Below are 25,387 nucleotides of genomic sequence, written 5' to 3' on the forward strand. Positions count from 1 at the left end.
GGGGGGGGGGGGTGGGGGGGGGGGGGGGTGGGGGGGGGGGGGGGTGGGGGGGGGGGGGGGTGGGGGGGGGGGGGGGTGGGGGGGGGGGGGGGTGGGGGGGGGGGGGGGTGGGGGGGGGGGGGGGTGGGGGGGGGGGGGGGTGGGGGGGGGGGGGGGTGGGGGGGGGGGGGGGTGGGGGGGGGGGGGGGTGGGGGGGGGGGGGGGTGGGGGGGGGGGGGGGTGGGGGGGGGGGGGGGTGGGGGGGGGGGGGGGTGGGGGGGGGGGGGGGTGGGGGGGGGGGGGGGTGGGGGGGGGGGGGGGTGGGGGGGGGGGGGGGTGGGGGGGGGGGGGGGTGGGGGGGGGGGGGGGTGGGGGGGGGGGGGGGTGGGGGGGGGGGGGGGTGGGGGGGGGGGGGGGTGGGGGGGGGGGGGGGTGGGGGGGGGGGGGGGTGGGGGGGGGGGGGGGTGGGGGGGGGGGGGGGTGGGGGGGGGGGGGGGTGGGGGGGGGGGGGGGTGGGGGGGGGGGGGGGTGGGGGGGGGGGGGGGTGGGGGGGGGGGGGGGTGGGGGGGGGGGGGGGTGGGGGGGGGGGGGGGTGGGGGGGGGGGGGGGTGGGGGGGGGGGGGGGTGGGGGGGGGGGGGGGTGGGGGGGGGGGGGGGTGGGGGGGGGGGGGGGTGGGGGGGGGGGGGGGTGGGGGGGGGGGGGGGTGGGGGGGGGGGGGGGTGGGGGGGGGGGGGGGTGGGGGGGGGGGGGGGTGGGGGGGGGGGGGGGTGGGGGGGGGGGGGGGTGGGGGGGGGGGGGGGTGGGGGGGGGGGGGGGTGGGGGGGGGGGGGGGTGGGGGGGGGGGGGGGTGGGGGGGGGGGGGGGTGGGGGGGGGGGGGGGTGGGGGGGGGGGGGGGTGGGGGGGGGGGGGGGTGGGGGGGGGGGGGGGTGGGGGGGGGGGGGGGTGGGGGGGGGGGGGGGTGGGGGGGGGGGGGGGTGGGGGGGGGGGGGGGTGGGGGGGGGGGGGGGTGGGGGGGGGGGGGGGTGGGGGGGGGGGGGGGTGGGGGGGGGGGGGGGTGGGGGGGGGGGGGGGTGGGGGGGGGGGGGGGTGGGGGGGGGGGGGGGTGGGGGGGGGGGGGGGTGGGGGGGGGGGGGGGTGGGGGGGGGGGGGGGTGGGGGGGGGGGGGGGTGGGGGGGGGGGGGGGTGGGGGGGGGGGGGGGTGGGGGGGGGGGGGGGTGGGGGGGGGGGGGGGTGGGGGGGGGGGGGGGTGGGGGGGGGGGGGGGTGGGGGGGGGGGGGGGTGGGGGGGGGGGGGGGTGGGGGGGGGGGGGGGTGGGGGGGGGGGGGGGTGGGGGGGGGGGGGGGTGGGGGGGGGGGGGGGTGGGGGGGGGGGGGGGTGGGGGGGGGGGGGGGTGGGGGGGGGGGGGGGTGGGGGGGGGGGGGGGTGGGGGGGGGGGGGGGTGGGGGGGGGGGGGGGTGGGGGGGGGGGGGGGTGGGGGGGGGGGGGGGTGGGGGGGGGGGGGGGTGGGGGGGGGGGGGGGTGGGGGGGGGGGGGGGTGGGGGGGGGGGGGGGTGGGGGGGGGGGGGGGTGGGGGGGGGGGGGGGTGGGGGGGGGGGGGGGTGGGGGGGGGGGGGGGTGGGGGGGGGGGGGGGTGGGGGGGGGGGGGGGTGGGGGGGGGGGGGGGTGGGGGGGGGGGGGGGTGGGGGGGGGGGGGGGTGGGGGGGGGGGGGGGTGGGGGGGGGGGGGGGTGGGGGGGGGGGGGGGTGGGGGGGGGGGGGGGTGGGGGGGGGGGGGGGTGGGGGGGGGGGGGGGTGGGGGGGGGGGGGGGTGGGGGGGGGGGGGGGTGGGGGGGGGGGGGGGTGGGGGGGGGGGGGGGTGGGGGGGGGGGGGGGTGGGGGGGGGGGGGGGTGGGGGGGGGGGGGGGTGGGGGGGGGGGGGGGTGGGGGGGGGGGGGGGTGGGGGGGGGGGGGGGTGGGGGGGGGGGGGGGTGGGGGGGGGGGGGGGTGGGGGGGGGGGGGGGTGGGGGGGGGGGGGGGTGGGGGGGGGGGGGGGTGGGGGGGGGGGGGGGTGGGGGGGGGGGGGGGTGGGGGGGGGGGGGGGTGGGGGGGGGGGGGGGTGGGGGGGGGGGGGGGTGGGGGGGGGGGGGGGTGGGGGGGGGGGGGGGTGGGGGGGGGGGGGGGTGGGGGGGGGGGGGGGTGGGGGGGGGGGGGGGTGGGGGGGGGGGGGGGTGGGGGGGGGGGGGGGTGGGGGGGGGGGGGGGTGGGGGGGGGGGGGGGTGGGGGGGGGGGGGGGTGGGGGGGGGGGGGGGTGGGGGGGGGGGGGGGTGGGGGGGGGGGGGGGTGGGGGGGGGGGGGGGTGGGGGGGGGGGGGGGTGGGGGGGGGGGGGGGTGGGGGGGGGGGGGGGTGGGGGGGGGGGGGGGTGGGGGGGGGGGGGGGTGGGGGGGGGGGGGGGTGGGGGGGGGGGGGGGTGGGGGGGGGGGGGGGTGGGGGGGGGGGGGGGTGGGGGGGGGGGGGGGTGGGGGGGGGGGGGGGTGGGGGGGGGGGGGGGTGGGGGGGGGGGGGGGTGGGGGGGGGGGGGGGTGGGGGGGGGGGGGGGTGGGGGGGGGGGGGGGTGGGGGGTGGGAATTGTAGTTCCTGAACATTTGGAGAGCCGCAGGTTCCCTACCCCTGCTGTAGAAAATGTTTGAGTCCAGTGGCATCTTTAAGACCAGCAACGTTTTATTCTTGGTGTAAGCTTTTGTGTGCAGAAACAGTTCTTCAGATATCTTGAAGAAGTGTGCATGAACAGGAAAGCTTATACCAAACTTCCAAGCAGTCTGGAGACTCGAACCTGGGTCTCAACATCTAACCACTATGCCACACTGACTCTCACAATGATGAACTCTGCCCATGCGCTGGCAAATCTTTAAACTTTACAGCAGACCCACAAGATGAACCCACAGAGAAGCAGGCCCAACGTTGCCACTGCAACTTCAGAGGCTGGAAGAAAAGCCTTAAGAGCTGGGTTTGAAATATGACTTGTTTCATATGACTTGTTTCATATGACTTGTTTCTGCTGCCTGAGCTGTGGAGGCTTATCTGGGGAATTCAGATTAGCTTGTACACTCCCACACACGCCAGCTGGGTGACCTTGGGCTAGTCACAGCTCTTCTGAGCTCTCTCAGCCCCACCCACCTCACAGGGTGTTTGTTGTGAGGGGGGGAAGGGCAAGGAGATTGTCAGCCCCTTTGAGTCTCCTGCAGGAGAGAAAGGGGGGATATAAATCCAAACTCCTCCTCCTCCTCCTCCTCTTCTTCTCTTCTTCTCCTTCTTCTTCTTGCGAGGGGCGGGCAGAGAACACCGCTGTATTGTTGAAAATGGATTTGTCATCGGTTCATATTCCAATTTTAGCAAATCTTTCTTCAGAACGTGCTTTGCAGGCTATTTGTTGGGCTGCAATTTAGATTTCCAGAATGACAAAGCTAATTCCCACCTGTCACTGGGTGTCAATTCAGCAAATGGCAAGTCACAGTGTCCTGGCAGGCTCCTCGCACCCGGGGAGTTCAGCAACATGGCATCACCTGAATGTTTTCCGAGTTCTCCCTGCCCCCATATAGCAGGCTCAAGACCAAAAGCGTTACAGCCACCTGTTTAAAACTATCACAGAAGAAATATGAATTCAAAGACCTGAGCACAATTTGACTGCTGGTAGGTTTAAGGCAGCATTTCCCGACTGGTAAGTCCCACCTCAAAAGAAGAAGAGTTTATATTTATATCCCACCTTTCTCTCCTGCAAGGAGACTCAAGGTGGCTTACAAGCTCCTTTTCTTTCCTCTCCTCACAACAGACACCTTGTGAGGTAAGTGGGGCTGAGAGAGTTAGGAGAGAACTGTCACCCAGCAGGAATGTAGGAGTGCAGAAACACATCTGGTTCACCAGATAAGCCTCTGCCACTCAGGTGGAGGAGTGGGGAATCAAACCTGGTTCTCCAGATTAGAATTCATCTACTCTTAACCACTACACCACGCTGGCTCTCAGGTCAGAGAACCCTGATAAAGTGGGTTGTGGGGTTTAGCCATTTTATTGATTGACGTGGGGTTTGTTGTTGGTTTTTGCTGGGGTCACTCAAGTAATGGTTATAAAACAGGCAAACTTTAAATGCATGGAACCACTGGCTGCCAAAGATCAAAGGGCCAAAATCCACATGGCAATAAATCAATGGGTCACCACACCAACATACATTTGGATCAGTGAGGAACCCTAACAAACAGGTTGGGAACGACTGGTTTAAAGGATGCTAGAATAGCTGTCATCCTGACCTGGATAAACTAGGTTAGTCTGATTTCTTCAAATATCGACCGCTAAGGAAGGTTGACCCTGGAAAATATTTGGATAGGAGACCTCCAAAGAACACCAGGGTCATGACGCAGAGGAAGAAAGCTGAAAACCACCTCTGAACATCTCTTGCCTTGAAAATCCAGCCAGGGGTTGCCGTAAGTCAGATGTGACTTGACGGCAAAAAAAAAAAATTGCTATCTTCTACCAAAGATAACACTCTGAAGCTGGAGTAATACAGAGAGAAGAGTTTTCGATTTACATCCCTTCTTTCCTGTAAGGAGACGCAAAGGGGCTTACAAGCTCCTTTCCCTCCCCCACCAAACACCCTGTGAGGTAGGTGGGGCTGAGAGAGCTCCGAAAAACTGTGACTAGCCCAAGGTCACCCAGCTGGCATGTGTTGGAGTGCACAGGTTAATCTGGTTCCCCAGATAAGTCTCCACAGCTCAAGTGGCAGAGCAGGGAATCACACCCGGTTCCTCCAGATTGGAGTGCACCTGCTCTTAACCACTACTGTAGTGACTTGAGATGGCAAAGAAGATACTTCCCCAGAGATATCTTCCTTCAGCCATGACTCTCCTAAAATGGCCTCTTGCCAAGGCACACGTATTAGGCCCAGCGCTGGCCTGCAGTGAACAGAGAACACAGGTAACTTCCAAGGACACTGCAAGGTTACTTAGAATATATTCTGAGCACCCTACGGCATTATTTAAAGGTGTATTTCTATTTTTCCTTCAACTGACTCTTATTGCAATAAATGTTCATGGTGCTACGACTCAGTTTTGGCAATCTGGTTGGGGCTCGGTCTTCAATACAGGTAAGTTGTCTAATGGATGCTGGAATGAGGATTACATGGGTTCTATTTTGCCAGCCACTGTAGCTTATGCATTCTGGTATATAACAAGCGTAGATCATTATTAAGACAGAGAGCTGCATTGTTTGATGATGATTGTCATAATACCTGAAGTCAATGTTTTTTAATGTTATTGATGAATAGATTTTATATTGGATTTTATATTTTGGATGTTTGTACAAATGGGATGCTATGTACTTATATATATTCTGACTTTAAATCATTGGCTGGCCTAAAGGCTATAATAATAAACTAACTAATTTATGACTGGGGCCCAATTTTCCAAAATCACCAGTAAGTAGGTCAATTGGCTCTGGCTCTTCATTCTGCACCAACTGGCCTTCTGCCACCAAAAATTACCTTGGGATCAAGCAAGTTAAATCTGTTGCCTTCTTGTCACTTCAGAAATGGGTCACAAATGACGCCATATTGACCAAAGCAAGAAATGCACCTTCCTAGCTTATCAACAAACACGAGGAAGACAAGAAAAATTGAATTGAAGATCCCCTCCAGATCTACAGATTCTGATGATGTCTCTTTGCAGTGTAACAGATAGAAAACTGGGCAACTGAAAATAACCGAAGAAGAAGAAGAAGAAGAAGAAGAAGAAGAAGAAGAAGAAGAAGAAGAAGAAGAAGAAGAAGAAGAAGAAGAAGAAGAAGAAGAAGAAGAAGAAGAAGAAGAAGAAGAAGAAGAAGAAGCAGAAGCAGAAGCAGAAGCAGAAGCAGAAGAAGAAGAAGAAGAAACAGCAGCAGAAGCAGCAGCAGCAGCAGGAGGAGAAGGAGGAGGAGGAGGAGGTGGAGGAGGAGGAGGAGCCCAAGGTCACCCAGCGTGGATGTAGGAGTGAGGAAACAAATCTGGTTCACCAGATAAGAGTCCGCTGCTCATGTGGAGGAATGGGGAATCAAACCCATTTCTCAGAATTACAGTCCACCAACAAATCCAGTTCTTCATGCTGGCACTTTAAAAGTTGACAACATTTATTCCAACGTAAGTTTCCATGAGCCATGGCTCTCTTCTCCAGTGAGCTGAACCAGACTCACACAGCTGTTCTCTACAATATGTACACTGCAAGCTGATAACAGGAAAAATCTTTGACCAAAGAATGACACAATAAGATGGAACTATGACCCCAAAATCTGGATGCATAGACACCTCATTGCCTTCAATGTTATATTACACGTTGGGAATGAACATTGCATTTAATAAAGCTAAAAGTTGAAGTACAAAATAATCGTATCATTTAAACACCGGCAAGCTCTCACTCTCATCTAGCCGGCATCTACATTCTTACATATTATCAGCAGGGCTATAGAATTTATAACATTGGATGTTTCAATTAATTTGTAATTTGTCTCTTTTTCACATTTTCTGAAATGCTCATTTTATTATTTCATTTTAATTGTAATGTTTTATTGTTCTTACTGCATTTATTTTCTAATGGCTTTTGGCTACATACAAGTAAAATTTCACTTGACGGTGTAGATGTACATGGAAAAGATGCAGAACAAAGGTTTGAGCATAAAGAAGGAGTGAGGAAACACATCTGGTTCACTCAGGTGGAGGAGTGGGGAATCAAACCCAGTTCTCCAGATTGGAATCCACTTGCTCTTAACCACTACACCAAGCTGGGCGTTTCAGGCTGAACAGATATTTCAAAATAGCCTACTCAGCTCAGCTTTCCTTCAACAAGGTTTAAGTCCCATAACCAGTGGTGGGATTCTAATAATTTCATAACTGGTTCTTGCTCCCGCTGCTCTGAAAGCCCCCTTGCTCCCCTGGGAGAGGGGGCAACGGGGCTTTTAGTGCCTCAGAGTAGTTGGGCAGCAAGGTGCCCAGCTGCTCTGGGGCTCTGAAAACCGCTTTTAGCAACTGGTTCTCCGAACTCAACAAAAAATTAGGTACCGGTTCTGTGCGAACTGGCTGAATCCCACCACTGCCCATAACACATCCAAACAAACCATTTGCCACTTACCCACTGGACTGGAACCAGCTCCATTTGGCACCGAGAGGTCTGCCGTGGATAGCATGCCACCTGGTAGGAGAACAAAGAGAAAAAACACATTATTCTACTCTTGTAACTGAATTGTTAGATTCATTTGTGTAAAAATAGGGCAGGATATAAATTTGATAAATAAATAATTTTTTAAAAAAAGACGGGAGAAGAGGACCCTCTCACCTGCGCTCCCTGTGCTTGGGGGCCTCTGGGGGCCTCCAGGAGAGACGTTTCGATGCAACGAGGCTTGAGGAGGACTCAGCATGGTGGCGTCTGTCAAGGTCGAACTTGCAGCCAACGCTGGCGAAACAAGGGAACTCCCGGGGTTGCTGTAGGTTAGAGTGTTGGGGCTGGACACGGGAACAGTGACGGACATTGAGAAGTTCTGTTGGGGTAACCCCGGCTGTCAAGAGAGAAAAGGGAGTGATGTCAGCTAAAATTAACAAATTGGAACACCAGCTTTAAAAAAAAATAGCATTTGAAATATTCACCTAAAGAAGAGACATCTTAAATTTAGTTAAATGCAGAATTTGTGGCATACAAATGAGACACAGCACTCCCCAGTACTGGTTAGAAATGACCCAAGAGCTACACTTACTTCAAATGTATCATATGGAAGTAAAGTTTCATTTTTAAAAAAATTGTGAACATTAAATGAAAGGTTACTGGCATTCACCTGTTATTTTAATGTTAAAAAGAACACACCATCTGGGTTACCTTCACAAAGAGCAAGTTATGCTTCTGGAAAAGCTACTGCATTTTAATCAAGCTCCTAAACATAGGAGTTTACTGGGACGCCCCCCCCTCCCCCCAATATTACACCAAGCAATACCCAATATGATACAGTTTCCGAATTTTATAATTCATGTTGGACACCGCCCTGAGCCCTTTGGGGAAGGGTGGTATACAAATCAAATAAATAAAATAAAATAATAATAAATAAATAAATAAAGCAAACTGGATATAAACACATTATCTGGACCTACATAGTCATCATGTTAAACATTTCTGAAAAGCTAGTAGTAACTTGAGCTAAAATATTGATATAATACTATTAATGTATAAAATATATTTTAGGTCAGAAAAAGTGGCAAATCGATACACTGTTTTTTGCAAAGAATATTTGAAGGAATACAACTTGGGTAATATGCATCTCACCACAGAAGATGAACAAACGAAGTGTGGCAAATAATTGGTCAACTTCATTACAATTTAACAAACGTATCAGTAATTGACCCACAAAACATTTTAAATGTTCACCTGATCAAGCTTGTACAGTTCATTAGTACAGTAATATGTCACAGTCCATATTTTTTTTTAATCGTTACATAATGTGATTGTGGAAAAAATAGGAATAAATAACGTGTGATACAGAAAGATGGACTGTTAAGCTCTTTGGCAGGTCTCTCTCCCTTTGCAAAACAATTATACTTTGCAAATCTATTTTCTACTTCAAACCTAAACTCATTTACTTGGCAAAAAGCCCCACAGAAACATGCCTCTCCAGTGTAGGGACAGGAATTATCGCGCCTTTCAACAGTTACAGATCAAAGTCGGTACAGCTGATTTGGTTGTACAGAACAAGACACCTAGAAATCTCTGACTGGATCAGTTATGTCGAGCACAGGTGCTGCTAAGTGTTGAAGAATTAGATGCCAATTTAAGAGGGATGCTTAATACATAGATATTTTCAAAGGATTCATTTTAAAATGCCAAAATGCAGCTCAGCCCTGAGGTCTTCCACAGCTAATAGTACAGCATCACAGGTATTTAAAAAGACCAAGCTGATTCAAAAACATCTTCAATATTCAGATGTGCTTGATACACACTCATCTAGAACAGCCAAGGTTGTATAATAGTTAAAGGGTTGGATGAGGGTCAGGAAAACCCTGGTTTAAGTTCCAGTTTGCCATGAAATTTACTGGCTGACCCTGAGCCTGTCTTTCTTTTGCAGCCTAGCCTACTTCAAGGTTGTTGTGCAGATAAAGTGGAAAAGGATGTACATAATCCTGATCTTCAAAGAATAACAACTGTGGAGAACAGAATATGTGTCAGGCATATAGTATCCCAAAAGTCTTGCACTAGGCATGCTGCCTTCACTGACTTTAGTGACCTCAGTAGCCCACAAACACATGCTTTTCCTGAGTTTCAAGAGGACTAGAAACCTCTCCGCTTAAAAGAGTTTCTTAGGAAGGTAACACCAGAGGCGTAGAGGGGGCAAAATGGTGCCTGGCTCTGCCCCCCCCCCTTACCTTAATTTAGCTGGATGCAAAGTGCAGCCAGCTGAAAAAGCCACCTGGGGGGGAACTATACTTCCCAGGAGACCTTGCGAAACCCAACTACTGCAGGGAGTGGGGCTCGCAGGGTCTTCTGGGAAGTGTAGTTCCCATCAGGCAGCTTTTTCAGCCGGCTGCAAGCTAAACTAAGGTAAGGGGGGGGGGCAATTTTCCGCCCCTCCCCACAAGACCCACTGGCATGCGCCCAGTGCATGGCGCAGCCCCCGGCCCCCTTACAGCTACACCACTGTGTAACACTGATCAAAGGGTTATCCTGTGACCCTTGACATATTAGCCCTACTGGATAAAAGTCTTTCTTGCATAGCTGCACGTTCAGTTTCTTATACTCATCCATGATTTCTGCCTCAAGAATATGCATCCTATGCATACATTTCTGCTTTACCAACATGTACAGCTGCTGCATACTCGTCACTGCTTTCAGCATTAGGGAGAAACTGCAAGATGTTCTCATGCATGCGGATAAAAAAGCACAAGCCGCACCACAGTACTCACTGCGATTTTATGGTTCCGCATCATATTATCAAACTCTTCATTAATTTTTTTATATTTTTCTTCTGTATGTGGCGTGAGCACATAGGAAGTATCAGGGTCCGGGCTGTCGCACCCTCTGTTTTCCTTCTTGTTCAGAGCCTAAATGATGAAGTTAATAAAAAGAATCAACAAATAAAAAGTAGGAGGGTAAGGAAAAAAAAGTACTTACAGGGCCTCGCTTGAAAATAAAATCACTATCTTCATTTAGTTTGCTGAATCTGTCCTCCGACAGCGGACTGTGCTCAAAGTAATCGTCAGCATCGGGGCTCTCACAACCATTAAGGCCTTTCTTTCTTAACGTCTGAAATACAATTGGAAAATTCACAAACAGACAATGCTAGCTTGCCATCATGAGTTCTTTCGTTTTAAAAAAATTGTAAACTTGGATTAAGGAGCCACAAACTGTTCCACATCCAGAGCCACCGAACCAACGATTTCCAAATGTACAATAGCTTCTTAATGACCCTTTAAACCAGAGGTATCCAACTCTGGTGCTTCAGATGTTCATGGACTACAATTCCCATCAGCCCCTGCTGACATGGCCAATTGGCTGTGCCAGTAGGGGCTGATGGGAATTGTAGTCCAACATCAGCAGGAGCTGATGGGAATTGTAGTTCATGAACATCTGAAGCACCAGAGTTGGACACCCCTGGTTTACATGTACCTTTTTTTCCCACCTTGGATAACCTCCACAGTGCATTTCTGGGAAACACTCGGGTTCCTTGGGATTTTATCGCAACTCCTTGATAAGGAGAAAGCCATCTCTCTTGAAAAACGGCTTAATCCTCTCTTACGATGCATGTGAGTGGGTACGTTTGGGGGATTTTTAAAGGCATCACTGACGTCCTATGTGAACCAAGACTCTACCGTAGAATAGGGAAGAGGCAGAGCTAGGTTGCAATTAACTACTGAAAGTGACCCCAATGTGGTGTCCACCGGCACCTACCAAGTAGTTTGAGAAAATGGGCGGGGCCAAGGGGGACACTTGACCTGCAGTACTTGAGACTGGCCACTGGATATCTGAATGGGTGGGCAGATTGAAATAACTATGGTTGCGGACAGCAACGGTGTTCATCTTGGCTGGCCTCCCTTCTCCGTCTCCTCTTTTTCTCATTTTGCTCTTTTTCCCTTATTGTATTTTTTTAGCCAGCTTCCTCACTCACTGGGTTATTAGAAGGGGAAGGCACTGTAAAGTTAGATTACATTTGATATTTGTTAATATGTGCAGTTGTTCTATTGTATGATGATGTGAACAGCCCTGAGCCTGTCTGTGACAGGGGAGGGTGGTCTATAAATGCAACAATAATAACAACAACATCTCCCAATCGACAAAATCAACACCCGTCAGATTCAGAAGGCAGCCCTGCCAGCATCCATATGAATACTATGCTGATACATTACAACATCCTAGGCCTCTGGGGGAGGCTTGAATTGTAACGGAAGGCCAACAACCAGCTAAAGAACTGGCAGCTGTGATATTAAACATACACACATACATAATTTTATTACAAAAGCAGCTGTCCTATTCTCTGTCCTCTTTCATGGCGTACTTTAAAATTATTGCTCTTCTCCCCTGCATTTAGGCTTTCTCTGCGTGTGACACCACCTCCAGGAGGTCACAGTGGTTAAGAGCAGTGAACTCTAGTCTGGAGAACTGGGTTTGTTCCCGGCTCCTGCACAGGAATTCTGCTGGGGTGAACTTGGTCTAGTCACAGTTCTCTCAGAACTCTCTCAGCCCCACATACCTCACAAAGATACTGTTAGTGTGGTAGTGGTGGGGTGTGTGATTGTAAGACTCCTAAAAGGTAGAGAAACAGCGGGGTGTAAAAACCAACCTTTCCTTTACCTGTGGCAGCCATGCTGTGGTTGTGCCGCTAGTCTGTGTAAGAATTCCAAAGGTGTCCACAGGTCATGAACCCCTGAATTAGAGGATCACCTAATTGCTGGGGTTTTAGAGAGCCAGCATGGTGTAGTGGTTAAAAGCAGGTGCACTCTAATCTGGAGAACCAGGTTTGATTCTCCGCTCTGCCACTTGAACTGTGGAGGCTTATCTGGGGACCTAGATTAGCTTGTGCACTCCAACACATGCCAGCTGGGTGACCTTGGGCGAGTCGCGGTTCTTCAGAGCTCTCTCAGCCCCACCTGCCTCACAGGGTGTTTGTTAAAGAGAGGAGGAAGGGAAAGGAAATTATAAGCCCCTTTGAGTATCCTTACAGGAGAGGAAGGGGGGATATAAATCCAACTCTTCTTCTTCTTCTGAACTATATGGACCTCCCTCTGCTCCAGTTGAGCATCTCTTAATCAACTAAAGATTTGCTTAACATGGGGGCCAACTGCTGAAATAGTAAGGCAAATAACACACTACCCTGTTCCCTTTTATTCCTTCTGTGATTTAATTTGAACTGTAGTTGGTTTGAGTGGGCTGAGAAAGAAGGGCTGCAGTCCCCACCCCCCAACAGCCTGCAATCGCCCTACTCAACCTGCTTTTCACCACGGGTGGGAAAAGTTAGATAGAAAGACCCCCAGACTGGCAAGAGCAAGGCCGATGCAGAGATTTTAACAAGCAAGTTTTTAAAGACAAAAAAAGGAACGACAACAAAAGCAAACAGTCAAGGTTTGAAATGTGCTCTCTAAACTCAAGAAGGCACCGAGCCTAGGAAATCCAAAGCACACTTTGAAAGTTCCTCAAGAAGGAAAAACCAGAATGTGCGAGGCTCACCCATTTCCTAGAAAAGGCAGGAGAGATGCTAGCAAGGAGCGTCCTCAGCACAAGCCAAAAACAGCTTCCTAAGGTTTAAATTTAAAAGCTACTGGTTTAAACAGGGCTTCAAAGTGGCTCTCTTCAACCCTTCAGCCAAGCAACAGTGTTCTTATCTCAAATCATCCCCTTGGCTTTTAGGTAAATTTAGCAAGCCCAGCTTTCCAGCTGTAAATCCATTTAGTTGGTAAATACAAGGGCACGTGGAACATATAGAGGAGAAACGCATCTTCTCTGCACCCACCCAGAAAATAAAAAAGCCATATTAATCTGTTGGGAGGGGCTAGAGAAGATAGTAGATTCTTTATAAGCACCACAGACAGGTTGCATTCCAGCATCTATTTCCTGCCATTCTGACTTGAATTTCTTGGCAATTAAACGGCGCTTCCACTAATGACGTTTTTAAAACGTCTTCAGCAAATTTCCATTATTAATTTTTTAAAACCCTGCAGACCCAAGATTTAAAAAGTACAGCAACCAGGAGAATCCAGTACTACGTATTTATGTGCAATAACCATTTACTTCTGAGGAAATGAGCCAGACCCACTTTGCAAAATAGCTGTCAGGATGTGGTTAGTGTGTGATTTGTCCTTGGGAGGTGGCCGCCGGCTGCTTCTGGCTTTCTGCCTAGGATGGGGATTTTTGCTTGTAGGTTATCTCTACTTGCCTGTGTGAAACTATGCTTTGTTTATTCTGTACTGCTTTGAGTATTTGCTTTGTTTATTCTGTAACGGCGGGAACGTGAAATGCCACTGTGTAAAATCTACTATCAGAGGTCTGAGGATCTCAGACCTCGCATTGCTGTATCTGACTATGACTGCCAGCACAATAAAGAACCAAGAACGGTTACTTTGGCCTGGACTTTGCTAGTTCGTTACAGTAGCCACGTTTCAGCACTCAAAAATGTCAGAAGTTGCAATATTTGCAACTCACTCCAAACAAGCGATGCTCAGTTCTTTCCCAGTGGCAAAAGTGTAGGTTAAATAAGACAAGATATCGTTAACAAGATAATTCTTTCTCAGGTTACTCGGCATGGTGTTTTTCACACACGCACACACACTTGGCGTCTGGAAACACACACCCCTTCACCAAATCAGGGCATTCAGAGAATAGAGGTGTCACTTTGCCCAACACCTGTCAAAGCACTTATCTCTACTGTCTAACCAATCAGGTGGATACTTATATGGACTTAGCCATACATGGTGCTGATTCGAAGGGCTTGGAAAGCTGGGAACCCTCCCAAACCTTCAACAAGTCCTGCCTGCCACTCCTGCACACCCGTAATATCAGCAGGGAAAATGCTAACACGACCGTCTGGATTACATTTAACCTTTTTATGAATTACTGGATGCTATAAATAGAAGCAGGAAGCTTAGGGTATTCACACCAGAATGTGCCCATTTTGCCAAACAGCCTCTGCGCTTGAACTTTTATTTAAAGGAATTTGGGTTTATACTTTTCTGTAAGTCCCATTAGCCAATTAAGGGCCAGAACAATTGCTCCTGATTGAACGCTTTTAACTGAATTGTCCCATGTAACTGGGTATTGAGAAATTCTGTGCAGTGCAAAACCTACATGTCGCCTTCATCTGCCAAAAAAGTTTACATAGCAGAGCAAGAATGAGTGAAGTGTAAGTTTTACGCTCCAAACAGAGAAGAAGTTCTTTTTTAATTCTGATAAGAATTAAATGAACCTTGACAACTCAGGAGGGGGGGGGGGAGTTCTCATTATCTGCCACTTACAGGTTCTGGACATCTTCGTTCCAAGCAAAGCTCCTATCGCATTCGAGCTTTTTTAAAGCTACAGTCCCCACTTCCAAACTGCCAAAGTCTCTGTCGGTATCTGAATTCCCGGCCTCCCTAATCTTGCACAGAGACTATCCTTATTGTGGACCTAACCTTGATAAGGGCCGGCATTTATTTTATCATTGTCGAGTGACATAAATGTAAGCTGTCACTCCTGCGCAACAGAAGAAGCGGGCAGAATTCTGTAATCTTTAAGCAAAGTCGCACAGACTGCGGGAGACAGGCCAGGCTACATTTTCGCACAGGCAATGAATTCTGAGATAACCGATTCTTGCTCCAAACAACAACAACAACAACAACAACAAGAACAACAACAACAACAACAACAACATGTTGATTCTTGGGAGTTTGCTGATGTGCATGCCGAGGCACTTCCCCAGCTTCACTCTTTACATGCTCTTGTTTATACACAGTGAATTCTCTCACGAACCTGGAGGTGGAAACTGTCACCAGGTCTCAGCTGATTCATGTTGACCGCAGGGGGTTTTCAAGCCAAAAGAAGTTCAGAGGTGCTTTATTTATTTATTGGCTTCATACACTGTCTATGTACAGGATCTCTAGGTGGCTACAACGTTAAAACACCCTCTCACAATCAAACACCACAACATATAAAAGTTAAAAATCCAACCCAAACTTTCACGCTCACCCCCAACGAGCAGCCTCACACAGGGGCAGCCAGGGAGACGGACCCAACGCCGAGGTGAAGTGGAAGGTCTTCACCAGTCATCAGTGGTGGCGAACCTATGGCACTCCAGATTTTCATGGACTACATTTCCCATCAGCCCCTGCCAGTATGGCCAATTGGGCAATCACAGAGTAAGCCCTCCTGCACTCTATCCCCCATATCTCGGCGCGGGGGGGGGGGGGGTAACCATAAGGAGATCCTCTCCCTATGACCTCAGTGCCTGGGCAGGTACAAACAGGCACAGGAGTTTCTTTAGTAGGCAGGGCCCAAGCTGTTTAGGGCTTTGTATCTTAGCGTCAACACGCTTTGTATCTTAGCGTCAATTGGACCCGGAAGAAAACGGGGAGCCTGCGCAGTTCCTTGAGGACCAGTGTGATGTGTGCCCAGTCAAATGTTCGTCACTGCCTTTCTCTGTGTTGTGACCCTGGGCTTCCTTGGTGGTCTCCTATCTCAAACTGACCAGGGCCAACCCCAAGCCAGCTCAGCCATCCAGGTCAGGGCGAGTGTACAAGTCCACATAGAAGAAAAAGAGATTGAATTTATATCTCACTTTTCTCAACTGTAAGGAATCTCAAACTTCCTCCCTTCCTCTCCCTACAACAGGCGCCTTGTGAGGTAAGTGGGGTTGAGAGAGAGTTCTGAGAGAACTGTGACTGCCCAAGGTCACCCAGCAGGCTTTGTATGGAGGAGCAGGGAAACCAATCCAGTTCTCCAGATTACCCCACCTGTTCTCCAGAGCAGAGTTCACTGCTCTTAACCACTCGGCCATGCTTGCATCTGAAACCTTGGGCTTTGTTTTAAGCTCTGTTTGGGTTCATTGCTGAGCTGGCAATGGTTGCCCTTCTGTCCACCTTTTGGATGTATCCTTCACAAATAAACCAGAGGCCACCATTTTTCCACTGTTTTTAGCAGCTGAATTCTGTGGATGCTGGGATCCTGTCCCTTTCCTAACTTCAGAAGGCAGCAGGTCTCCTCTTACTCACTGCAGAGGCTGAAACAGTAAGGGCAGGTGCTAAATTCCAAGGCGTGTCACATGGTCCCAAAGACGCAAGCAGATTCGTAGAAGTGTGCTTACAACCGCAGAGGTGTGAAAACCAGGATTTCCTATACTACCAAAGCCTTCATATCTCTGCTTGGGTGCCACCTCTTCTCACATACGTACTGGCATGCAGAGTGGAAAATCAAAGTGGGAGTAATTCTATGGCTAGCTATTGTGGGGACCAGATGTACCTGCCCCAGGAAACTCCTGACGGTATTACCAGCCAAAGGTAACGGCACAACGGCATGCTAGAGTAACAACAAATTAGGTGATAATGTGACCAAGTCAAACATATTCATTCATTGCCTGGCTTCTGACGCTGTGTCACAGATTGCAAAGACTCGCTGGGAGATAATTAATATGCATTTGCCTGAACTCCTAATTTGCCTGTGCGGTTATCTGCCTTCTTCTCTTCCATGCTCTGCCTCATGTGTTCAACCCTACAATTTTTGCAACTGCCTCAGAGAAATTTTTTTGTGTGCCCCCTTCGCCTTCCTTCTAGTGGGACTGCAACTAGTAGTAGCAGGACTACTAGTAGTAGTAGTTGTATTTTGCTCATTGATTTTATAGCCCAAGTTTAGGTTGTTTTTATATCAGTACATCTATTTGAGTCCTGGGAGAGATATCTCTTTGAAACCTATGAACACTGAGAGATGTACTGTCCAACCTAGTGAATGATTGATCAGTAGGACAATTTTTGCAACTGTCTCAGATAATTTTTTTACTGTGCCCCCTTCAGCTTTCTTCTAGTAGAACTGCAACTAGAAGTAGCAGGACTACTACTACTAGTGATTGTATTTTGCTCCTTGATTTTATAATCCAAGTTTGGGTTGTTTTTATATCAAGTACATCTATTTAAGTCCTGGGAGAGATGTCTCTTTGAAACCTATGAACACTGAGAGATGTATTGTCCAATCCAGTGAATGACTGATCAGTATGACGAAGCACGCTGCATGTTACGAACATTCCACTGAAATGCATGCGCCATGCTGGCATTGAAATCACACACGCATGTCCCCTAGTCATAATAAGAACCCACACACAACTGTAATTAGTGCCAGAGTGGTTCTCAGCACACTCACACATTTGTGAGCTGCACATCCGCGGGTCAAAACATAGATGCTCTTTTGGAGCACCAAGAACATGAGAGCCTCCTTCCCATCCCCTTGAGAAGGGACAAGCGAAGGGCCTCATCCACTAAGCTATTTCCTGATGCCACTGAAGCGTCTTTCTCTTATACTCGAACGCAAGCGAGGAAAGGCAAGTGTGTGACGAGACCGAAAAGAGAGCGACTCTAAGACCATTTGTTACAAGTGCAATTCCATTTCATTCTTCGGAGCCTCTGTGCAGACCCGGAAAATGGAGGGCTGAAAAGCTTTTACTTGGTGTTAACAGAGTTAGTCAGGACACTCTGCAACTCTGCTCTGAGCGTTCCTGCTTCTTCACGGCATGAACGCCTGACAAACGTCAAGAGCAGAGACCAAGCTGATGCCTGGCAAAAATACCTTGCTGATAAAGTGCCCCTTGGCAACGCCACCAAAGGCTGTGGGTCTACACGCTGAACAGATTTTTGCAGGGCACTGAGGTATGGTGCCATCATAACAAATGCAAACAGTAATCTAACTGCCTGAAGTCGGAAAAAAGATCGAGCCAGCCATCTTTCTTTCCACAGACAGAAATGAAAAGAGTCTTTTTCCTGGCTTTCCCTGACCTTCAGGCAAATTAAAAGAAAGAATTAGAGCTTTGAAGATAACTAGTAAGTGCCGGGCTCAATACTATGAGTTGGCAAGCGAAACACCATATAATCTTGTGTTGATATGAAATCGGGGGGGACCCCATAAAATAGATTTCTAAAACAAGACATGGGACAACTTTATCTTTGAGGGGTAGGGGGAATGGATCTGTCACCAAGTAGTGGTACCTGATCTCTATGTCTTCTGACACCGACACAAGGTAAGAATTGGTAGCTTAGTCACCTCTATTTCCTGGTGGAAAGAATGGATCCTAAACATTTTGACCATTTCCAGGAAAGTTTCTAGGATAGGGTTTATTCTACTGAATCTGATGGTGTAGAGGTTAAAAGAAGAGGGTTCTAATCTAGAGAACCAGGTGTGCTTTTCCTGCTCCTGCGCAAAAAGCTTGGGTGACTTTGGGCTAGTCACCATTTCTGTCCGAACTCTCTCAGTCCCCACACCACAAAAGGTGTCTGTTGTGGGGAGGGGAAAGGAAGGTGATTGTAAGCTACTTTGAGACTCCTTAAAGGTAGAGAAATGCTCTTCCATTTTTTCCCCATCTTTATCATTATCTTCTCCTCCTCCTCTGGAAGGTCCTTAATGGGCGAGTCATTGGTACCAGGCATTTTCTTAAGGGTCAATGCTGCAAAATCAGAACCTTCATAAAATTCCTTCCATTTGAAGATTTTAAGGAACAGTTTTTTAAAGTCATGCCTTCCAGAAAAGTCTCACAAATCCTTTGATTAGATTTCAAGGCCAAAAGCGAGAGACAAGATCCAATATTTTTTTCCATAGACTCTAAACTGGCGAGACTCGTTTAGACGGAGACCGTTTACTCCCAGGACTGGGGATTCTAGGCCAAGGGCCTCTAACTTGCTGGTGGTCCAGAAGGGCAGCTGGTTGGCCAATGAATGAAACTGTATGCTGGACTAGCTATGGACCATTGGTCTGATCCAGCAGTGCTCTTCTTGCCAAAACATGTAGCTTAAGAACATAAGGACCACCACTGTCAGTAAAGTTACATAACTGTGGTTAGGTTTTTGCCTAAATAAGTTAGGCAGAGAGGGAGACGCCCCACATGGCACATCTAATTGTACATTAACTCCTGCAAGACTATCCAATAACCCTCCCTTTCCCCCCTCCCCATTCTGCTTCCCCCCCCACACACTTGTGCCATGGAAGTTCGCTGGGTGACCTTGGGCCAGTCACTCAGCCTAACCTACCTGGCAGGGATATTGTGAAGATAAAATGGAGGAGAGGAGCATGATATTTGTGTGTGTGTCTGTGTGTGTCTGTGTCTCTCTCTGTGTGTGTGTATATATATATATATATGATTCAGCTGATTTGGCTTTACCGATAATTTTACAGCCGAATCAAGCCGAATCCAAATTTTCCCGGTACTGCTCAAGTGTAATCTTTTCAAACTCCTTCATGGCTGCTGTTCCCAGTCTTAATCTCTGTCTGATTTCTTGATCACAGTCTCCTTTTTAGTTGATGGTGAAACCAAGGAATATAAAGTTTTCCACAATTTCGACTTCCTCATCATCCAGCCTAAAGTTGAGTAATTCTTCACCCATTACACGGCAGAAAACAAATTTTCTATTCGCTAGCAACTATTCCAATGTCACAGAACCACGGCTTCGACAAGAACCTCTGTATAATGCAATACTTCTGCAAACATTTATAAATTTCAATTCTTGAACATGCATAGCGTGCATGTATATCTCTTTTACAGGTACACCTTAACATATTCTGTCAAGTGTATTTGGTATCACTAAAAACAGGAATTTAAAAAATCTTCTTTTTAAAGGGTGAGCTTCAAAAAACAGGCCACAACAACCCAGAGGTCCGCTGCTCATCAAAAACCTCACTAGGTGTGCGTAATCCCCGAGGCGTACCTGAAGCAGTTCTTTGGATCCTGGCCAGACAGAATACAACAGCTGGTTTCAATAATTGGTAGGTGGATAGCTGTTACTTTAGCAGAACCAGTTTTGATGAGGACACGGGGAAAACCCTGTGGCTTCCATTTTTCTGGAGGCAAGAAAGACATAATAGGGTTTGCCCCGACATGCATCTTCAGAAGCAAATGCAAATGTGGGATTCTCAGCAGCCCAGAGTGCGTAGCTTTAACTACCACCACATTCTGCTTCTAGCAATTCTCCATCTGTCAAATGGTGAGTAACGAAACGACGATTGGAAAAGCAGTATTTTTACAAAGCTTCTGTTCTCTTGAAAATCACCTACGCCATAAAATCATACACTCACTATGCCCCTCCAAACAACGACCAGCATTTTCTAATACATGACAAAATATGAAATATTAGTTCTTTCAATTCCACATTAAGGGCAAGAAGTCTGGTATAGCCCAATCTCAAACGCTAAGCCGGGTTGGTACCAAACCTCCAGAACCGCCCCGGTCAAAGCTGGCAACCTCAGGGCTTATCTTTTCCTCTGGCAACAGCTGTTTTGAGATGGGAACCACCCATCAGCTGTTGCCCCCTTCCCTGAAATACGGGGAACGGTACATTGGTACTTACCCTGAAGGGGCCTTCTCTTGTAGGCAGGAGACCTTCTCGGTGGGTGATTTCCCACCCCTTTTCAGGGAGGCAGGATCAAACGTCATTTCCTGTTCAGGTTAGGACTCACTCGACTTTCCCAGTAAACTCCTGACTGAGCAGTATAAGTAATAGTAAGAACAATATAAGGTAGAACAGGAAGAAGAAACGTAATAACATTCAACATTAGGATGAAAACAGGGTTCAAACATCGTCACAGGAGACGAAGGGGGGGAGGTGAAGGGTTACTTGACCTACCACTGTTGAAGACATTCTGGTCGCTAGCGGTGTCATGGGAGGGACGAGAAGGTCTCCTGCCTACAAGAGAAGGCCCCTTCAGGGTAAGTACCAATGTACCGTTCTCTTGTAGGCGGAGACCTTCTCGGTGGGACCTCCCCAAGCAGTGTCCCCAAATCCGGGTGGGCTACCGCTAAGCGTCCAGTATGTTCTCAAGGACTCTGCGGCCAAATACTGTTTCGGCCGCGCCCCAAGATTGTAATTTGTAATGTCTGACGAAGGGCTGGCCCAGATGGCTGCTCTGCAAATTTGTTCGAGCGAAGCTTTGTTGCGAAATGCAGCGTTGGTCGAAGCGCTTCTCGTGGAATGGGCAGTCCCTGTCCATTTATTTTAGCTTCCCTCTATTGGGTTAAGTGGATCTATGTATATAATGTTGTAATGCCATTAAAGGTTCTTTGCTTTGCTTTGAATGGGCAGTTATGCCCCCTGGAACAGGTAAATTAAGAGCCTTATGGGCTTCCACGATGCATGACCTAATGGCGGAGCTGATGGCCGCTGAGGACATCCTGTGTCCCAGATTAGGGGGCGAGACATTGATGAAGAGAGATTGAGTATGTCTGAAGTCAGCCGTTCGCAGAATGAATGCTTTGAGTGCCCTGCGCACGTCTAGAGTATGCCACGTACGTTCCCTTGGGTGCGTCAGCTTGGGACAGAAGTTAGGTAAGATAATGTCCTGTTGCAGGTGAAACGTGGACGATGCTTTAGGCTTGAAGGTAGGGTCCGGAGAGAGGACCACCCTGTCCTGATGGAAAACGCAGAGATTGGTTCTCACGGAAAGTGCGCTGAGCTCTGATACTCTGCGGGCTGAGGTAATGGCTACAAGAAAGATTGTCTTCATGCGGAGCCACCGTAGGTGGATTGTTTGTATCGGCTCGAAGGGCGAAGCGGTGAGGGCCGTCAGAACCGTGTGTAAGCGCCATGAAGGGAACCTGTGGTTAACAGGAGGTTGTAGCTGCTGGACCCCCTTAAGGAAACAAATGACGTCGGGGTGCTGAGATGGTTTCAGGCCCCAAAAGGTGGGGCAGACTGTGGACAGGGCTGCTACCTGCCGTCTAAGGGTGTTACTCCTGAGGCCCCTTCGGTAACCCTCCTGTAGGAATTCCAGGATGTGGGCTATGGATGGAGTACTAGGGTCTATCTGATGTGCTCTGGACCATAGCACGAATGATCTCCAGGTTGAGTTATATATTCTCACGGTGGAGGGGCGACGGGCATCCAGTATGGTGTTGATTACATCTGCTGAGTACCCCTTGTGGGTTAGAAGTCGCCGCTCACATGCCAGGCGGTCAGACACAGCCAGCCGGGATCTGGATGTCGAAGAGGGCCCTGTAGAAGCAGGTCCGGACGCGTCGGAAGATGGAATGGATCGGAGGTTGTCATTTCCATAATTGCCGAGAACCAAGGCCTCCTCGGCCAGAAGGGGGCGATCAGGATGACCTCTGATCTTTCTGTTCTGATTCGTCTTAGTAGTTTTGGAATGACCGGTATCGGTGGGAATGCGTAGAGGAGACCTTGGGGCCATGGAGCGATCAGAACATCCACTTCTTGGGCCTGGTGATGGTAGAATCGGGAGAAGAAGGTCGGGACTTGGGCGTTTTCCGCCGTGGCGAAGAGATCTACTCTCGGGTTGCCAAACCGGAGTGTGATCTGACGGAAGACCGACCTGTTGAGGCTCCATTCGGCCGGGGAGACGGTTTGTCGACTCAACCAATCTGCGCTTAGGTTGAGTTTCCCCTTGATGTGTTCGGCCTGCAGACTCAGAACGTTTCCTTCTGCCCAATTGAAAATCTTTTTGGCTTCTTTGTGTAGTCTGGAAGACCGGGAGCCGCCCTGATGATTCAGGTAGGTCTTGGCCGCCACGTTGTCCGTTCTGATGAGGATATGTCTGTTCTTCAGCTTGGAGCTGAAATGTTGCAGGGCTAAGAATATGGCGCGCATCTCGAGTATGTTGATTGGCAGAGAGGACGTTGGGGGCGACCACCTGCCCTGTACGAAGTCTTCCCCCAGGGTTGCGCCCCAACCCTGGAGACTCGCATCCGTGAAAATCTGAGTCAAGATTTTGTCCGCGTAGATCTTGCCCTGTGCAAGGTGGGATTTGGTGGTCCACCAAAGGAGGTCTGTCTTGAGGGACTGCGGAATGTTTACGGTTCTGTCCCGTTTTTGAAGGATGTCCCACTGGTATGGACGGAGATGAAGTTGAAGACTCCTGGAGTGGAACCTGCTCCATTGGATTAGGTCGAAGGTGGCTGTCATCACGCCTAGGACCTTGGAGAGGAACAGCAGGGAGGCAACCCTGGATCTGATGACCGTGGTTACCATGTGTATTATCTTGAGGATCTTCTCCTCTGGGACGAAGAGGGAGTTTTGGGTCGTATCTATAATCGCCCCCAGATGGATCAGCCGCTGGGATGGACGTAGATGACTCTTCTCTAGGTTGATTAGGAAGCCGTGATTCTGTAGGACTTGCATGGTCCGGTTCAGGTCCTGAAGGGCTGTCTGTGACGACTTGGATCGTATCAGAATGTCGTCGAGATAAGGGTGAATATGAATGCCCTGTTGCCGCAGGAGAGTTATGGGTCCCAGTAAGAATTTTGAGAAAACTCTCCGTGCTGTGGCCAGCCCGAACGGCAAGGCACGGAACTGGAACTGTTGGTCTCCTAGACAGAATCGAAGAAATCTGCGGTGGGAGGGGCGAATGGGGACGTGTAGGTAGGCCTCGGTGAGGTCCAAGGAGGTGAGGAAGTCCCCTGGTCGCAGTGCTTCCATGATGGACCTCAGGGATTCCATCTTGAACCTTTTTAGGTGAATGAATTTGTTCACGGTTCGTAGGTTGAGGATGGCTCGCCAGTCCCCGTTCTTCTTGGGGACTGTAAAAAAGTGAGAATAATGTCCTGAGCACTTCTGCGAGGTTGGGACTGGTTCTATGGCCTTTATGGAAAGCAGATGGTTGACAGCCTGTCGTGTTCTGGTCGCCTTCTCTGGTCTGGAGCTGATTGGAGATTGGAGGAAGTTGGTAGGAGGTAGGTGGAGGAATTCTATGGTGTACCCAAGTGTTATCACCTCCCGAGACCAAGCGTCCACGTGGTCTCCTCTCCACTGATCCCCAAAGCTGAGAAGGCGGGCCCCCACTGGGATGGAGCTGGAGTCAGGATCTAGGGGCGGGTTCAGGTCTGGGGTTCTTGTCAAACTTGTTTTGGGGTCTGAAGTTGCCTCTTCTGCGAAAGGAGCCCCTGTTCGACCAGGATGAATTACGGTTGTCCTTGTGTGGACGTTGAAAGAATTTTTGAGATCGGAAGTTATTTTTAGGCCATGAGCTCGACCCACTAGGTCGTACGTATTTGGGCATGGTCTTCTTATGGTCTTTTGACTCCACTAGGATGTCATCCAGTTCTTTGCCAAACAGTCTACCCCCCTGGAAGGAATATGCAGCGACAATGGATTTGGATTGGTTGTCGGCTTGCCATGTCCTAAGCCATGCATTGCGCCTGGCTACTACGTTGGCGGCCATGGATCTAGAGGACAGGACTAGAGCATCTAAGGTGGAGTCAGCAATGAATGAGGCCGCAATTCTAATCCTCTCCAGGCCATCCCGTACCCCTCGGGCTTCTGGGGGTAGTAGTTCCATGATTCGCGCCAGCCATACTAGGATGGCTCTTGACACTGTGGAGGCAGGAGCTATGGCTTTCATGGCCAGAGCCAGGGATTCGTGGGAACGTCTGAGTGCTGCCTCAGACCTCTTGTCTAGAGGGTCCTTAAGATTGCCCTCCCCATCTTTGGACACTAGTCCTGCAGATTGAATGGCCACGACAGGGGCATCTACCAATGGGACCTTTAGGAGGTCCTCCACGAATTCTGGCACAGCATAAAGTTTGCGGGCATTGGATAGCAGGTGCTTGTTGGAGCCGGGAGTCTCCCACTCTTTCCTGATCTTTTTTATGAAAAATTCTGGCAGTGGAAGAATGGATTTGGACGGTTCATCATGAGGGAAAAATGTTTTGCTGCCCTTAGGAACGCCTTTGATATTAGAAGTTGTGCCAGAGGTGGATGGTTGGTTAGTGTCCACGTCTTGCAGTTCTAAGGCTGCCACAGTTTTGGAGATCAGGAACTGGAGATCTTCTGGGTTAAAAAGTTTGTATGACTGATCTGAGGGGGTCTCCATGACTTCCTCTGAGTCAGAGAAGCGCTCCAGGGAGCTGGGAACAGGGCCTCTGCCCTGGTGGTCCTCTCCGCCCTCTGAGGGGGGAGGGAGTGCGCGCACCGGGGATCTAGGATAACCCCTAGCTTGCCCTTGGCTCATGGAAGTAAGAGCGGGTGCGTGAGAGGGAGGTGGAGTGCCAGTAGCCCTGGATCCCCTGCCCCTTAAATAGGCCTCTATATGGTCCTCAATGGCCTTCTGAAAGGCGGATGGAAATTCGTTGGGAGGCCATGCCTGTCCATCCCTGGGGGGGGGGGCCGCGCGGGATAACTGCATTTCCCCTTCCGAAGGTCCCCCCCCCTCCACCGGATCGATCTTGCCTGTGGGAAGAGGGAACGGACGATCCGGCACCAACGCTGCCGTCGCGTT

At 50.8% G+C, this 25,387-nt stretch overlaps 1 protein-coding gene across 8 annotated transcripts in view; it reads right to left on the minus strand.

Annotated features, from left to right (window-relative positions):
* MEF2A (myocyte enhancer factor 2A) overlaps window positions 1–25,387 on the minus strand; it is a 95,091-nt gene that overhangs the window by 20,517 nt on the left and 49,187 nt on the right. For 4 of the 8 annotated variants that reach the window (XM_048519687.1, XM_048519692.1, XM_048519690.1 and 1 more), the window contains exons 4-6: window positions 9,913–10,050; window positions 7,307–7,526; window positions 7,103–7,162 (exon numbers count right to left, since the gene is read on the minus strand). In XM_048519687.1, coding sequence (XP_048375644.1) covers window positions 7,103–7,162; window positions 7,307–7,526; window positions 9,913–10,050 — 418 coding nt within the window. Of the gene's footprint in view, window positions 1–7,102; window positions 7,163–7,306; window positions 7,527–9,912; window positions 10,051–10,120; window positions 10,253–25,387 lie in introns of all 8 variants that reach the window. The other 4 variants (XM_048519693.1, XM_048519691.1, XM_048519688.1 and 1 more) reach the window with 2 other exon arrangements.

The sequence above is a fragment of the Sphaerodactylus townsendi genome, linkage group LG17 (assembly GCF_021028975.2).
Source record: "Sphaerodactylus townsendi isolate TG3544 linkage group LG17, MPM_Stown_v2.3, whole genome shotgun sequence".
Lineage (NCBI taxonomy): Eukaryota > Metazoa > Chordata > Lepidosauria > Squamata > Sphaerodactylidae > Sphaerodactylus > Sphaerodactylus townsendi.